Source organism: Ylistrum balloti, unplaced genomic scaffold, assembly GCF_031769215.1.
Source record: "Ylistrum balloti isolate Yb309-2 unplaced genomic scaffold, AGI_CSIRO_Ybal_v1 Utg370018, whole genome shotgun sequence".
Classification (NCBI taxonomy): domain Eukaryota; kingdom Metazoa; phylum Mollusca; class Bivalvia; order Pectinida; family Pectinidae; genus Ylistrum; species Ylistrum balloti.
In genome coordinates, this window is record NW_026782087.1 from 938416 (window position 1) to 954734 (window position 16319).

Here is a 16319-nt window from a genome sequence, read left to right on the forward strand (position 1 = left end):
CATGTGATCGTGTAGGTGCAGTAGGGGGTGACAATGTTAATAAACAAGGAAGGCGTGTCGTAGGCACACTATTGCAGGAAGACAAACCATGGTTTGACCCTGAATAAAAAAATGTTTTGCATATGTATAAAAATGCTTTGAATGTATTCAATAGTTGTAAATCAAATGAGAATCATACTAATTTGATTGCTAAGAAAAATATATATAAAAATTACTAGAGAAAAATAAGAAAAGAATGTATTTGAAATATGAAGGGAATATGTTGGAGTATCTTAGAAATTATAATCCCAAGCAATTTTATAAGAAATTTGCTTCACCTAAGGCAGCTGGACCTCAGATGAGTATGGAAAATTCATATTTGCATTTTAAAAATTTGTCATCAGAGGCTGTTAACACTTCAGAGGCAGCAGTCAGTGGTGTAGATGTTAATGATATTAATGATGACTCTATTCCAATTTATGATGAGTTAGATTGTCCAATTACATTGAATGAAATTTCTGCAGCTATTTGTAAACTGAAGCGGGGAAAGTCTCGTGGCCTAGATGGGATTTTAAATGAATGTCTCCTGGTGGGTAAAGATATACTGCTACCAGCTTTTCATGTATTATTTAATACAATTCTGAATTCGGGATTTTTTCCATCAGAATGGTCGCAGGCAGTGATTACTCCTGTACATAAGAAAGGTGTCAAGACTGACCCTAACAATTTCAGAGGGATTAGTTTATAAAGTTGCCGTGGAAAGTTATTTACATCTTTATTGAATATAAGGTTGGTTAAATGGTCAGAATCTTGTGAAATTATTACTGATGCACAGTTTGGTTTTCGTCCAGGGCTTAGTACAGTTGATGCTGTATTTGCCTTACATTCTATAATAACAAAGTCTTTTAGTGAAAATAAACACCTTTACTGCTGTTTTGTAGATTTTAGGAAGGCAATCGACTGTGTTGACTGGATAAATTTATGGTATAAACTATCTAAGTTAGGAATAAAGGGTAAACTTCTGCGCGTCATTAAGTCAATATATAAAAATGTGAGGTCTGGTTTGGAATTTAATGGCTGCATATCAAATTTTTTTGCTAATGACATCGGTTTGATGCAAGGGGAAATTTTGTCCCCAATTCTATTTTTCTATGTATGTTAATGATTTTGAATCTTATTTTATCTCAAATTGTAGTAACCAATATAACTTTGGTGAATTAAGTCTTTTTTTTATGTTATATGCAGATGATTTAGTTCTGTTCTCTGAGACGGTTGAGGGTTTACAGGAACTACTAGATAATCTTGCTAGCTATACTGAGCAATGGAAGCTATCTGTTAATATAGATAAGACAAAAATTGTTGTTTTTCGAAAAATTGGGAAAATTTGCAACATTGAAGTTTGGTCATATAAAGGTAATCCAGTTGATTGTGTCGAGCAGTTCTAAGAAATTAAGAATAAATTTAACAAAATTATGTTTGTCTGCACATTCCTTAGCAATCGAGACAGGCAGATACCGAAATATTGCTCGTTCCCAGAGATATTGTATATCATGTAATTCAAATAATGAAGTTGAAGATGAGTATCATTTTGTTTTAATATGTCAGTCATATCAAAATTTAAGAACACTATATATAAAGTAATATTATTTGAAAAGACCATCAATGTTAAAGATTTTACAATTATTAAGTACTAGGAATACAAAAGAACTGTGTCAGCTTGGTAAATACATTGTTGAAGCTAACAAGTTGAGAAATTAATGTCTTCTTCTTTCATACTAATAATGTACTACTCTCTCCACTGTAGCACTGTGTGTCGTGCCAATATTCATGATTTGTATGTATATGCATTGTACTGATGGCCTTGAAGGCCAAAAGTCAATAACATGAATTTGAATTTGAGTAGAACATTGCGTTGAAAACTTATGTGTGTATGACTGTGATTGTTATTTTCATTTGTGTAATATGATACCCTGTATTTATCCTTCTATAATCCAAGGTGGCAACATATTAAAATTCTACTGAACAACAATAGAAGTAGATGGGCTTATTATTAGGCATAATTACAGGCTAAATATGGTGACACTACCCACTCATGTTGGACGATTTCCTTTACGGAATGGCAAAAATAACACAAAGATCAATTCAGAAGCATTGTATATAGATATACAATTTACTTATTGATTGTCATAATGGTAAAAGTTGTTTATAAATAGGTATAGTAATGAAATCATTTTTGAATTGATGTCAGTTTGCATACAATACTGTAAAATTGGTAATATTTGTGGCGGATTTAATTATGATCATCAAATATAGCACAAAATTATATACCCAGCAAAAAATTTGAAATCAAAATATATAAAAATGTATGTGATATGCCTGTGTATGGATAAAGAAGTATAGATATGCCTGAAATATAATGGTTGTTAAACAGCCCAAACTGAATGACTGCAAAATATTAGCCCTACAATATATAGTAGTGTAGTAGTAGAATTGAAGTCAACAATGCTGTTATCTGGATAAATCCGACTTTCTCACTTATTTATAGCCTGCACACCAACTAAAACAATACCATTGATACCCATTACTTGGTGGCCCTTCCAGTCATTCTCATTCGCAATGAGGTGATAAGTGTACTTCCAATGTTGACACAGGTTATGTCAAAAGTCATTTAGTTTAAAGTGACCCAGAGTGCCCAGACATATACAGTTCTACCACTTCCCCTAACGAGAGTACACTAAATATAAACCTCTAAAGCATCATGCCCACTCTTTCACCCGTCCATATACTGTACCAACAAACAAGTACATCTATGGAGTGAACAAAGAATGAACTAGTACATCCAATTTATATATCATATACAGCCTTACAACAGGATCAAATCCCTGCACACAACTTTATATCTGACTATATATGGGCTTGAATAGGATCTGCTAGCACATCCTTGCATACCCTTACATCTAACTGTGAGTTTATTTAATAGGATCTGCTAGCACACATAATACACAACCTCACACAAGGATCAACTAGCACATCTTTTCATACCATAGATATTTTAAAATGGATCAACTAGCACAGCCATGCACACCCTCACTTGTATATGTGAGTTTAGTGAAGTGGATCACATACCTTAAAGTCATTGCTACTAATGATAAGTTTTCATACAAAAAGTCATAAGTTATTAACTGAAGCAAAGCAGATTAAAATATCTATTTTGTATGAATTATATTTAGCTAATTTGTTTAAATATCTTAATATAGCTATATCAGTACTAGAATAGTTTATAGTTATTTTAAGATATGCTGCTTTATAAATCTGGTATGATAGAAAAAATAATTTGACAATATTTGTATTACAAAACTCATGATTAAACTTCACATTTTTAACAAGGAATCGCAAAAAATGGTTACAGTATATGTTATTATGGGGAGATTATCACATTATATTTTTACTATTTTGATACATTAAAGAGTTAATTATAAATATTCCAATAAAATCATTGATTATCAACATCAGTCAGAGGATGTTTTAGATTTAGATTCCTCTGAATAACAAAGCACATGTGATTTAAATATCTGTCATGTAAAGGATGTTTTATGTGACAATATCAGACTCCAGATGGTAATATTTAGATATCTGTCATGTAAAGGATGTTTTATGTGACAATATCAGACTCCAGATGGTAATATTTAGATATCTGTCATGTAAAGGATGTTTTATGTGACAATATCAGACTCCAGATGGTAATATCATGTAAAGGATGTTTTATCTGACTCATGTATCTGTCAAGATGTTTTATGTGACAATATACTCCAGATGGTAATATTTAGATATCTGTCATGTACAAGATGTTTTATGTGACAATATCAGACTCCAGATGGTAATATTTAGATATCTGTCATGTACAAGATGTTTTATGTGACAATATCAGACTCCAGATGGTAATATTTAGATATCTGTCATGTACAAGATGTTTTATGTGACAATATCAGACTCCAGATGGTAATATTTAGATATCTGTCATGTAAAGGATGTTTTATGTGACAATGTCAGACTCCAGATGGTAATATTTAGATATAGATATCTGTCATGTACAAGATGTTTTATGTGACAATATCAGACTCCAGATGGTAATATTTAGATATCTGTCATGTACAAGATGTTTTATGTGACAATATCAGACTCCAGATGGTAATATTTAGATATCTGTCATGTACAAGATGTTTTATGTGACAATATCAGACTCCAGATGGTAATATTTAGATATCTGTCATGTACAAGATGTTTTATGTGACAATATCAGACTCCAGATGGTAATATTTAGATATCTGTCATGTAAAGGATGTTTTATGTGACAATATCAGACTCCAGATGGTAATATTTAGATATCTGTCATGTACAAGATGTTTTATGTGACAATATCAGACTCCAGATGGTAATATTTAGATATCTGTCATGTACAAGATGTTTTTTATGTGACAATATGTACAGACTCCAGATGGTAATATTTAGATATGTCATGTACAAATATGACAATTCAGACTCCAGATGGTAATATCTGTCATGTACAAGATGTTTTATGTGACAATATATCTGTCATGTACAAGATGTTTTATGTGACAATATCAGATATAATTAGATATCTGTCATGTACAAGATGTTTTATGTGACAATGTCAGACTCCAGATGGTAATATTTAGATATCTGTCATGTACAAGATGTTTTATGTGACAATATCAGACTCCAGATGGTAATATTCCAGATGGTAATATTTAGATATCTGTCATGTACAAGATGTTTTATGTGACAATATCAGACTCCAGATGGTAATATTTAGATATCTGTCATGTACAAGATGTTTTATGTGACAATATCAGACTCCAGATGGTAATATTTAGATATCTGTCATGTACAAGATGTTTTATGTGACAATATCAGACTCCAGATGGTAATATTTAGATATCTGTCATGTACAAGATGTTTTATGTGACAATATCAGATGGTATCTGTCATGTCAAGGATGTTTTATGACAAGACTCCAGTCATGTACAAGATGTTTTATGTGACAATATCAGACTCCAGATGGTAATATTTAGATATCTGTCATGTACAAGATGTTTTATGTGACAATGTCAGACTCCAGATGGTAATATTTAGATATCTATCGTGTTTTATGTGACAATATCAGACTCCAGATGGTAATATTTAGATATCTGTCATGTACAAGATGTTTTATGTGACAATATCAGACTCCAGATGGTAATATTCAGATATCTATCGTGTTTTATGTGACAGTATCAGACTCCAGATGGTAAGATTTAGATAATGATTATCTCCCTCTTCATGATCTTGCACAACTGTTTTAAAAGAGGTGTAGTTGTTTTACATTGGCAGGGCACACATTCAAGGCATATAACACAACACTAAACAAACATGGTTGCAACTTATTTACCAACTGTTGGAATACTTCCAAGCTAATGTTGCCTTTATCTTTAGGAGTGTGTTTAGGAATTGGAATACAGGTCAAATTAGTGCATTTCATATCAGTTTACACTGCTATTAAGTAGTAACGAAAGGTTTTTTAAACAAGTTCATATCAAGACGATGTGTCTAATTTCATCTTGAAAGACTATACCATACCCATTACAGAGACAGAGTTTTGAAATATACACATATGAAATGATGTCTTTCTCCTCGCCTCGACAGTCATTGTTAATTACTCTGAAAAGATTAGAAAGAAGATGTTAGTGTCGCTTATATTTGTTCAAATTGCTGAAATTACCCTACACAAGTTGTGATGTAATATACATGATTTAAAATTCAAGATGGCCACTTTAGTTTCTGATTGGCAGAGACCATGTCCACTTATTTCTCAAGTTTCATTGGGTCAGTTAAGAAATTCATATTTATCCCAATTTATATCTGATATCATTATTCTATTTCTTTGATTTATATTTTTTACTTGTGTTCAAAATGTAACATTGAATTATAATGTAAAATGCATGGTGTGTATAAAGAGATGAAACATGGGGTGTCCCCATCATAGGTCGGATTAAACAGATTACCATGTTGATACCTTCTAATAAGCCTATCCATTGCTGTTCAATAGAATTCCCTTCTAATTCTCTATCTTACTTTGCATTAAGCCCACCCCTGACTTTGTGCCTGAACTTGTGTGTTTATGGAAACTAATGGATAGTGTCAATGCCCATGTAGATCTGGCTAGTGACTCCGTGTCAGACAGTTGATGTATGATTCTTCTGAATCTTGAAATACTTGTAAGTGTTGTGATTTTTGCCTTTCAGAAACCACTTAACTCTCTGTATTTCTTCACCCACAAGCCAGTTATAATTGATCTTTTTGTTATGAATATAAATGTACATCAAGGTGACCTATGCTGTGTGTGTTTGATAAATGTTTGGTTCCCCACTGACATGCTTACCATATTCCTTATCATAGGATGGTGAATGGTAGATTATTATCAGTAATTATGATGCAGAAAAATTTCTGAATGAATATTCTGATGGGCCCTTGTTAAATAAGGAGTTAACACCCCTCTTATCATCTGTCTGATGACAGTCATTGATATCAACAGCTCTTCAAATATGCTGGAATAATTAACTCAGGATTGAGGGGCTATGTAAATACTTAAACAGCGCAGAGAACCACTTAGGTTGTCTTAAGATCCTGTACAGTGGCTATTGGACAGTTGTTAAAACTGTGACACCTTAGTACCACCAGGTAGCAAGAGTCAAGTACTGTTTTGACATATTTTCAAAGATAGATATTTCTCAAATTTCACCTCACCTGAAAAATGAAGTCACTCAAGTACTTCTATAAAGACATCTATGGATTACATGCATCTTGTGCAATTTTTTGCTACCTATTAGGATTGTCAGTTAAATACAGATGTTGAATCAATGAGAAAGTAGAAAATCCCAGTATATATGAACACCTTGAGTACTAAACTGGATCAGTTTATCTGAGAATTATCTCATGCAAACAAGAAATATAAATAAGTTGTTTGCTTTAGATTACTTGATTAAAAGTACTGAACCAGAAGCAGTACATGTGTTTGTGTCTGGACTGATAAGAAAAAAATTCCATTATGATTTACCTGGAGATAAAAAGGTCTGTCAGGTGAGGCAGTTGACTTACCTGTATGATTGCAACCTGCAGTGTCCTCTTCTTAAAAAGCACTGAAAGCTTTACATATCATTTCAATGCAAATTTCTGGGAATTTTATTGAAATATAGAAAATATTGTCCATGTTGTATAAAAGTTAAAATAAAAAAGTTCTTGCCCATACAAGTCATACTCTATTGTTTTGCTAAATTGTGCTGCATGAAAGCTGTTCATACATGACTTCATTGGTATTGTGTTGTATACAGAAATTGTGTTATTAACTTATTATTCACATTGACCAAAATCGATAACCATGGCTAAAGACATGCATTATCTATACTTCTATCAGATATGGTACCTCGCTAGGGAATTCTCAAATGAAATAACAGTAGGATATGTATTGATCGGAAAATAGTTTCACCTGTATCTAAGTTGCGGGTATGTATTGGGTATTCAAAGGATCATTTCAACTGATAAATCTTCACAGTATCATCACTAACCATGGAAGATTAACAATCAGCAAAGTAAATTAAAGATCAGGGTCAAAATGAAGAGCTTAATGTGATTGTATGGAGGATTCCAATACCTGGTATATATTGAGCTCCTCATCCTTAATGAACTTTGTGACATTTACAAGGATATAGGTTTGTTGTCCAGATTAGAAACTGCCTTGTTGTAGAGGTTGTGCTATACGTTTCAATTGAAAAGCATTTTATTAGTCTCCCTATTGAGGGGACTATTTTTTTCGTTGTGCTTGTGACAATCCTCCCTACCTTGTCCGATATCCGCCTCCTACTTGTCACTAGAACTATACTTTGGGTATGGTTTTACTTAGGTAGGGGAGTGTGTCGTGTATCAAAAGTAGGTCACTCTTACCTTCATTATGACGTTGGATCTACATCAAAGAAAAAGATTGTTCGGGCCATATGTCCTATACTATCAAAAGATGGTCACTGTGACCTACATTTTTTCCTTTGACCCACATCAATATACATTCTTTTTTTCAGATTTTACATGGTTAATCTATGTTTTCTGTGACAATAAGAGGTTTGATTTGCTCAATCATTTTTACACATAATTAAGATGAAGTATAAAAGTTGTGCTATCAGACATCATTTCTGTTTCATAATTTGATTTTCCATAAAAAAGTCTGACTTTGTATCTGATTCAATGATTTAAAACTTTTGAAAGTGAATCAGAATCCATAGTTAGAAAAAATGAAACATCAGCTAAAGGAATTGTGATGTTTTACAAAAGATGGTAGTATATGGAAATAAGTGAAAAGATAGTGGTAAAATACACAAGTGAATGACACCTTTTGATACAAATACAAAAAAAAATATATGAGGTCAAATAACAAGTGTAAAAATTGGTTTTTTTCCTTTTGTTTTTAGAGAGAGAAAAATGCTCAGTCCAGTTGTGTGATTTCTATGAGTGGGAACTCTACCACTATAACAGACCCTAATTCAGGACAGTCTAAAACATTTGCATTCGACCATTCCTACTGGTCACACGATGGCTTTGTTGAGGACAAGGATGGAGTCAACATACCCCAAACTGATAACTATGCTGACCAGGTGAGAGAAAACTTGAAATAAAGTCATTTTATAAGCTATGAAAAAAGTTGAAAGATCAATAGACTTTGAATGCCTTTAAGGAAATAAAAAAAGATAAATTCAGGGTTTTGATCTATTAAAATCATTTGCAAGTCAGATATAAGCTATTTAAGTATCATGAACATTTGGTAAGGCCTAATGATTGCATTGCTAACCATTGACCATATGATTCGCTCAATCAGTATGTTCAACATATATTCTTTATTTTGCAGAGACAAGTATTCAATGACCTTGGAAAAGGTGTACTTGATAATGCCTGGCAGGGCTACAATGCTGCCCTTTTTGCTTACGGCCAAACAGGGTCAGGGAAAAGTTACTCAATGATTGGCTATGGCCCTAATAAGGGAATAGTGCCCATCACATGCGAGGAACTGTTTAAGGTCATAGAATCCAACAAAGACAAAGACAAACAGTTACAGGTAAGTTTAGCTTATCCTGGACAGGTGTGGCTGTGAGATTTCTGTGACAGACTCTAGGGGATGAAGGGAGATTTCTGTGTCAGGACAATGGTTTGACATCACGTCAAAAATCCAATAACACTATCAAGTAAACAATGCCAAGCATGTACAAAGGGCCCAAAAAAACTCAAATGGGGAAGAGAAAATAATCTTTCACCCCCTTGAGGGTAAGATAAGTTAAATCAACCCTTAGAATCAGATTATAAAGATGTCAATCGCTTGCCAACTTCAGAATCTTTTCCTTTGATTTGAGATCACTATATATTTCTAGGGTGTGAAAGAATCTCTCAGTATTTAAACAGATTATCATTTTCGGTTTCCATGATGCTTACAACATCACACTTTAATTCTTTAGAGACAGTTTTTTAATGGTTCCCTGCTTGCTTTATAAACAGATATGTAACGAACACTCTATGATAGGATAGTATATTACAAGTGTCTTTCACTGATTGAAGTTGTAGAGAATGTTTATATTTCTAGCTAGTGTTATTAGGTCATCTGACCCGAAGGGTCCGATGACCTATAGTCATCATGCTTCGTCCGTCGTCGTCCGCCGTGCGCCGTGCGCCGTCCGTAAACTTTTCATTCAAACGACTTCTTCTCAAATACTAGAAGGTCTAGGGGGCTAATACTTGGCACAGAGGATACTGGCATGGAGCTCTACCAAGTTTGTTCAAATGAATGACCTTGACCCACTTTAAAGGTCACAGGGGTCAAATATGTTAAAATCTTTAAACAACTTCTTCTCATTAACCAAAAGGCTCAGAGTGTAGATATTGGGCCTGTGACATGCTGGGATGAAGGACTACCAAGTTTGTTCAAATGAACTTTGACCTTGAACAACTTTCAAAAGGTCACAGGGGTGAAGGGCTATCAATATGTCAAAATCTTTAAATAACTTCTTCTCAAATACTAGAAGGCCTAGGGGGCTAATACTTGGCCCATAGCATGCTGGCATGGAGCCCTACAAAGTTTGTTCAAATGAATGACCTTGGCCCACTTTCAAGGTCACAGGGGTCAAATATGTTAAAATATACAAAGGACTTCATCTCAATAAGCAAAAGTCTATGAGTGCCGATATTGGGTCTGTAGCATGCTGGGAGGAAAGGCTACCAAGTTTATTTAAATGAATGACCTCAACCCACTTTCAAGGTCGCAGGGGTCAAATATGTCAAAATCTTTAAATAACTTCTTCTCAAATACTAGAAGGCCTAGGGGGCTAATACTTGGCCCATAGCATGCTGGCATGGAGCCCTACAAAGTTTGTTCAAATGAATGACTTCATCTCAATAAGCAAAAGTCTATGAGTGCCGATATTGGGTCTGTAGCATGCTGGGAGGAAAGGTTACCAAGTTTATTCAAATGAATGACCTCAACCCACTTTCAAGGTCACAGGGGTCAAATATGTCAAAATCTTTAAATAACTTCTTCTCAAATACTAGAAGGCCTAGGGGGCTAATACTTGGCCCATAGCATGCTGGCCTGGAGCCCTACAAAGTTTGTTCAAATGAATGACCTTGGCCCACTTTCAAGGTCACAGGGGTCAAATATGTTAAAATATACAAAGGACTTCATCTCAATAAGCAAAAGTCTATGAGTGCCGATATTGGGTCTGTAGCATGCTGGGAGGAAAGGCTACCAAGTTTATTCAAATGAATGACCTCAACCCACTTTCAAGGTCACAGGGGTCAAATATGTTAAAATATACAAACGACTTCTTCTCAACAAGCAACAGTCCATGAGTGCTGATATTGGGCCTGTAAGATGCTTGGAGGAGAGGCTACCAAGTTTGTTCAAATGAATGACCTCAACCCACTTTCTAGGTTTGGCTTGCTTTTTGTCAGATGACCGTTAAGGCCCATGGGCCTCTTGTATGTGTCTGCCAGTCTAGGTATGTCATATTGACCAGAAATTACACATTAAGACCATTCATTCATTGGTTACATGAAATAATAACTGTATTGTGTTCTATTCCTATAAAATCCCTCTGGAACTATTCTCTAACAAAATTGTTTGTTATCTATAAAGCCTTCCAGGGCACTATATTTCTACAGACACATAGGGTAATTATAGACTGATAGTATCCTACAAACACCTGCCGTTGGTTTGTTTAATTTTTCTGCCCAGTATTTCCTTATTACCAGACCAGTCTGCTTTATTTCATTCAAGTTTTGTATGTATGCAAAGTATATAATACACTGTGTTCCTAATTCTCTACCTTGTATAACTTGACAATCTTTTGGATCAATTCAGCGAATGTGTTGACAATAGGATATTCAGGGTAAATCTTTGATGTGTTGGCAGTGCCTCAATCTTACAGGTTCCTGGAAGTGAGATGAATTGAAATTGTGTGTTCTTATAGCTTGTCATTGTTAAACCAAAATGTTATGTTCTTTTTGTTATGAAGACAGATATCTACTTTGTATGTGTTGAGAACTCCTTTTCAATAAACATCTCAATTCTTATCTTTGTAACATGCATACAACATGGAAATTTGATAATGTGCCATAGATTATTTTGAAAAATCTCCGGTTAAGGTTACAAAGCAAAGATTCGATAATAGTTGATCACAGTTACATGGATTTTTTTCTGGACTGCTTGTTTGGCCATTTGAAATATTGAATTACTGATATTGAATTGATCTAATCTAGTTATATATACCTGAAGAATCCAATACATTGACAGATAGCTATACAGATAATAGGAAATGTCTTAGGGTTTTCAGGACAGTCATCAAGATAAAGAGAAGTTGTAATGTCAGTGAGTTATGTGAAAACACGTTTTTCTGTCTGTCATGTCTGCAACTTTACAAAATTGCAGGTAATAAAGATAACAACAGCTATAAAGTTGTGCATTATAAATCTTTTAATGTTATATTGTAAAGAAATTGTCATAGTAACGAAATGTCATCAGGAAATGCACCAGTTTTCAAGAGATAATTATGATTTATTGTTACAAATATCAAATTTTATGGAAAATTTTACAAGGTATTTGACCCTAATCCCTTGGTAATATCATTATATTGAATAATCAGTCTGGTACACTGCAGTATAACAGAGATCATCATTTATAGCAATGCCTCTGCTAGGATTTCATCCCAGGATCTCTGGCTTACTGGTCAGAAGCTCAACTAATTGAGTTAAATAACAGACAGTAAATTGAAGCTAGTATTGTGACCAGGGTTACATACTCCTAAACAAAGACTATGCATACAAATTATATATTTTGAGTTTCTTTTGAAAATCTCTAGCCAATGTTTTATAAAGGATCCAGGTAATCACCTCATCTTTCTAAAGTACATTTGTTTACTAAAGACTTACCAAGTAAATTAAAATATTAATTGTTTGGCATTGACCTACCAACCTGAAAGTGTACCTCCCACTGAAAAAATTTAAGCTGAATCTCATACCTATCTTTTTAGGTCATCTGACCAAAGGGTCGAGATGACCTATAGCCATCGTGCTTCGTCCGTCGTCATCCGCCGTGCGCCGTCCACCGTGCGTCGTCCGTAAACTTTTCATTCGAAAACCTTCTCAAATACTAGAAGGCCTAGGTGGCTAATACTTGGCCCATATCATGCTGGCATGGAGCCCTACAAAGTTTGTTCAAATTAATGACCTTGACCCACTTTCAAGGTCACAGGAGTCAATTATGTTAAAATATACAAACAACTTCTTCTCAATAAGCAAAAAGCTCAGAATGCTGATATTGGTTCTTTAGGATGCTTGGAGGAAAGGCTACCAAGTTTGTTCAAATGAATGACCTCGACCCACTTTCAAGGTCACAGGGGTCAAATATGTTGAAATTTTTAAACAACTTCTTCTCAACAACCAAAAGGCTCAGAATGCTGATATTGGGTATGTAGGATTCAGGGATGAAGGGCTACCAAGTTTGTTCAAATGAATGACCTTGACCTACTTTCAAGCTCACAGGGGTCAAATATGTTAAAATATACAAACGACTTCTTCTCAATAAGCAAAAGTCCATGAGTGCTGATATTGGACCTGTAGGATGCTTGGAGGAAAGGTTACCATATTTGTTCAAATGAATGACCTTGGCCCACTTTCAAGGTCACAGGGGTCAAATATGTTAAAATATACAAATGACTTCTCTTCAATAAGCAAAAGTCCAAGAGTGCTGATAAAAGGACCTGTAGGATGCTGGGATGACATGCTACCAAATTTGTTCAAATGAATGACCTTGACTCACTGTCAAGGTCACAGGGGTTAAAATATGTTAAAATATGCAAATGACTTCTCAATAACCAAAATGATTAGAGGGCTGATATTGGGCCTGTAGGATGCTTTGAGGAAGGGTTACCAAATGTGTTCAAGTGAATGACCTTGACCCACTTTCAAGATCACAGGGTTCAGATATGTTAAAATCTGTAAATGACTTCTTCTCAGTAACCAAAAGGCTCAGAGTGCTGATATTGGGCCTGTAGGATGCTGGAAGGAAGGGCTACCAAGTTTATTCAAATGAATAAAGCCCACTGTTTTAACAGCAGACTCACTGTTGTTAGAGTTTGGCTTGCTTTTTGTCAGATGACCGTTAAGGCCCATGGGCCTCTTGTTTTATTATCATTATGAATATTGTTTCCAGAATCTTGTATCTCCACTTTTCGAATCTTGCATATTAACATTTTTATGTTTTAATATTATACAAAAGACACACAAGTGAATAACACCTTATTATACAAATTTAGAGTTAGATACAGTAGAGCCAAATAATGATTTAAACTACATCATACAGCTGTTTTGTCATTCTGGGGCTCATCACAGATGCTTAGGGTCTCAATTTTAAAGCTTAAGTGGCAAAAGAGGAAAATCCGTAGTAATTAAAGAAAAGTCAAAACATAGAAGGGGAGGTACACAAGCTCCACAATTAATCAATTTTGTAATTTCCATATATCTGATACAATGCAACATGATTACTCTTGCCTTCACTGAAGTAAATGAATGACTGACTGTGACTGTCCCCTTCCTCCTTAAAACTAACAACACAAGTTCTCCATGTTTTGAAAATGGCCAAATGTATTTAAAAGTTTATCCATGTCAAAATGGAGCTTTGAAGAATTTCAGATTGTGCAGGGTTAGTTTGAAAAGTAGCAGATGGCCTAATAGGGATTGTGAATGTAATTATAAAACACCCTGGTATCTTATCTAAAGCTTTTGGATATATTTGAATCTGAAATGTATCCGATATTCCTAAATCAGGATATACTGTGTTTATGTGGATTGGCATACTCAATGCTAGCCGAGAGGACATCTTTCATCAGTACTCTCTGGTAATGACAAACAGTTCCAATATCAGATTATATAAAGGTGTTGATCCTCCAAATTGTAGATGTTAATTGTTATTAGATCACTAATAATCAACACCAACAATTGTCAATTATCTATTGATATGATGTTGGAGTTATACTTTACTTGATGCCCATAAAGATGTTTTGTACCCTGCAGCATTTGTAAATCAAACACTAGAGCAGGATGGAGGCACAATGTCCCTGGACAAAGAAATGACAAAAATTCTGATAAATCTATGGATATAAAAGTACGCAAGAGGTCTGATGTAACTTTTTTCAATAAAAAAATGCTTCTATGTTATGCAATAATAACCTTTTCTTTTTAATGCAGTATGAAAAGTCGGTAAAAGGTTTCTCCATGAATAAACTGTATAATTTTTTGGTCTGATATATTTGTTATATTTATCACAATCATACGGCTATAGAGGATTGATTTTATTCAAACCCTGTATTATTATACAGCTGTATAATCAGTGCTGGCATGGGAATGTAAACAGGCATGCTGTTAACACACTGTTGGTTAATGTTAAAAACAGAATTCGGTTCCAGGTAATTACTTTGCTTCATGATGGTTGCCATAACAAATTGTATCAGAATATTGATCGATAAAGGTTGAAATATGAATGGCAACCTCTAGTCCTCTTTATACAGATTAAATACCCAAGGCTAAACACAGTATTGTTGACTCCCACCTATAGCTTTATCTTAACATTAATCAATTAGAAGACCTGCTCAATTCATGTTACAAAAGAGTGGCAGGATAACATAATCCATATCTAAGTAATTAGTGTAGGTTTTGCTCCATAATGATTGTTACTAGAGCACAAATTTTACATCAATTACTCAGAATATGAATACATTTATAGATTGATTTATTTGTAACAAACAGTTCCTACTTAACATCCTGTCAATATTACATCAATTTGTTTAAAACCAAATATGTTTTAATTAATTCATAGGGGTCATCCTAGCAGGTGCTGGGGCCGTACTAACTAGTAAGTTGACCAGTGTTGCTCTAATAGAGCTTTTTATGAGTCCCTGACCTCTTGCCTGTTGTAATTGATCCCTATGCATTAATATAAAATTTCTAATCAATCACCTTTGGGTATCCAGACAAAGGGTTAAGACCTTAGAAGTATCCACATTTGAAAACATGATGGTGTTGGCTCCACAACCCCTTATATATGCTTTAATCATCTTATCCTGAAGAACAACATTGAGAAAGACTGATAGATAATGAGGAGTTGACACAGGCAATCAGTTCTGAATCCTCCAGATCTTGCCTTTAATTTCCAACACATGAAAACAAATTATTGTTAGGATGTTATGTATAAGAGGGCACCAGTCATTTAAGTTATTCATAATTTTAAAAACCCAGCTAGACTCTCAGTAGCTTAAGATATGTAGTTTTAAGGTGTTAATTTGTCAAGAAGAGGTCTATAAATAGATCAGAGTTAAAATCTCCTCTGTTCAAAACTTGGAAAGCATGTGTTCCAAGGAGTGAACAAAAATCATTGCACAAATACAATTTTTTAGAGTGGCCTGATCTAGCAGACTAACTCTCATCAATCTTTAAAACACCCCTCAATAAATTTTCTGCAAGTCAATTTATGTTAGCCGTTTACATTTATCTGCTTTCATGTTCTTTTTCAAGTTAAGACAGCAGTACAATAACTGCATGGTGCTGTGTTGCATCTGGTCATAATACGCTGGCACTGGAAGTGCACTGGTGTAAATACATAAATCACAGGTGTAAGAAATAGATCAGAATATGTAATTTGTGAAATTGTATAGATGACTCACCAATGCAGACAGTAGTGTCTGTAGGACTAGAGAGGA

The 16319-nt window shown here is 34.3% G+C and overlaps 1 protein-coding gene across 1 annotated transcript in view; it reads left to right on the forward strand.

Moving 5' to 3' along the window:
• Nucleotides 1–16319, forward strand: part of LOC132548587 (kinesin-like protein KIF28P) — a 53741-nt gene that overhangs the window by 6041 nt on the left and 31381 nt on the right. Inside the window, exons 2-3 of the mRNA XM_060212451.1 lie at nt 8496–8678; nt 8930–9136. Coding sequence (XP_060068434.1) covers nt 8496–8678; nt 8930–9136 — 390 coding nt within the window. The remainder of the gene's footprint in view (nt 1–8495; nt 8679–8929; nt 9137–16319) is intronic.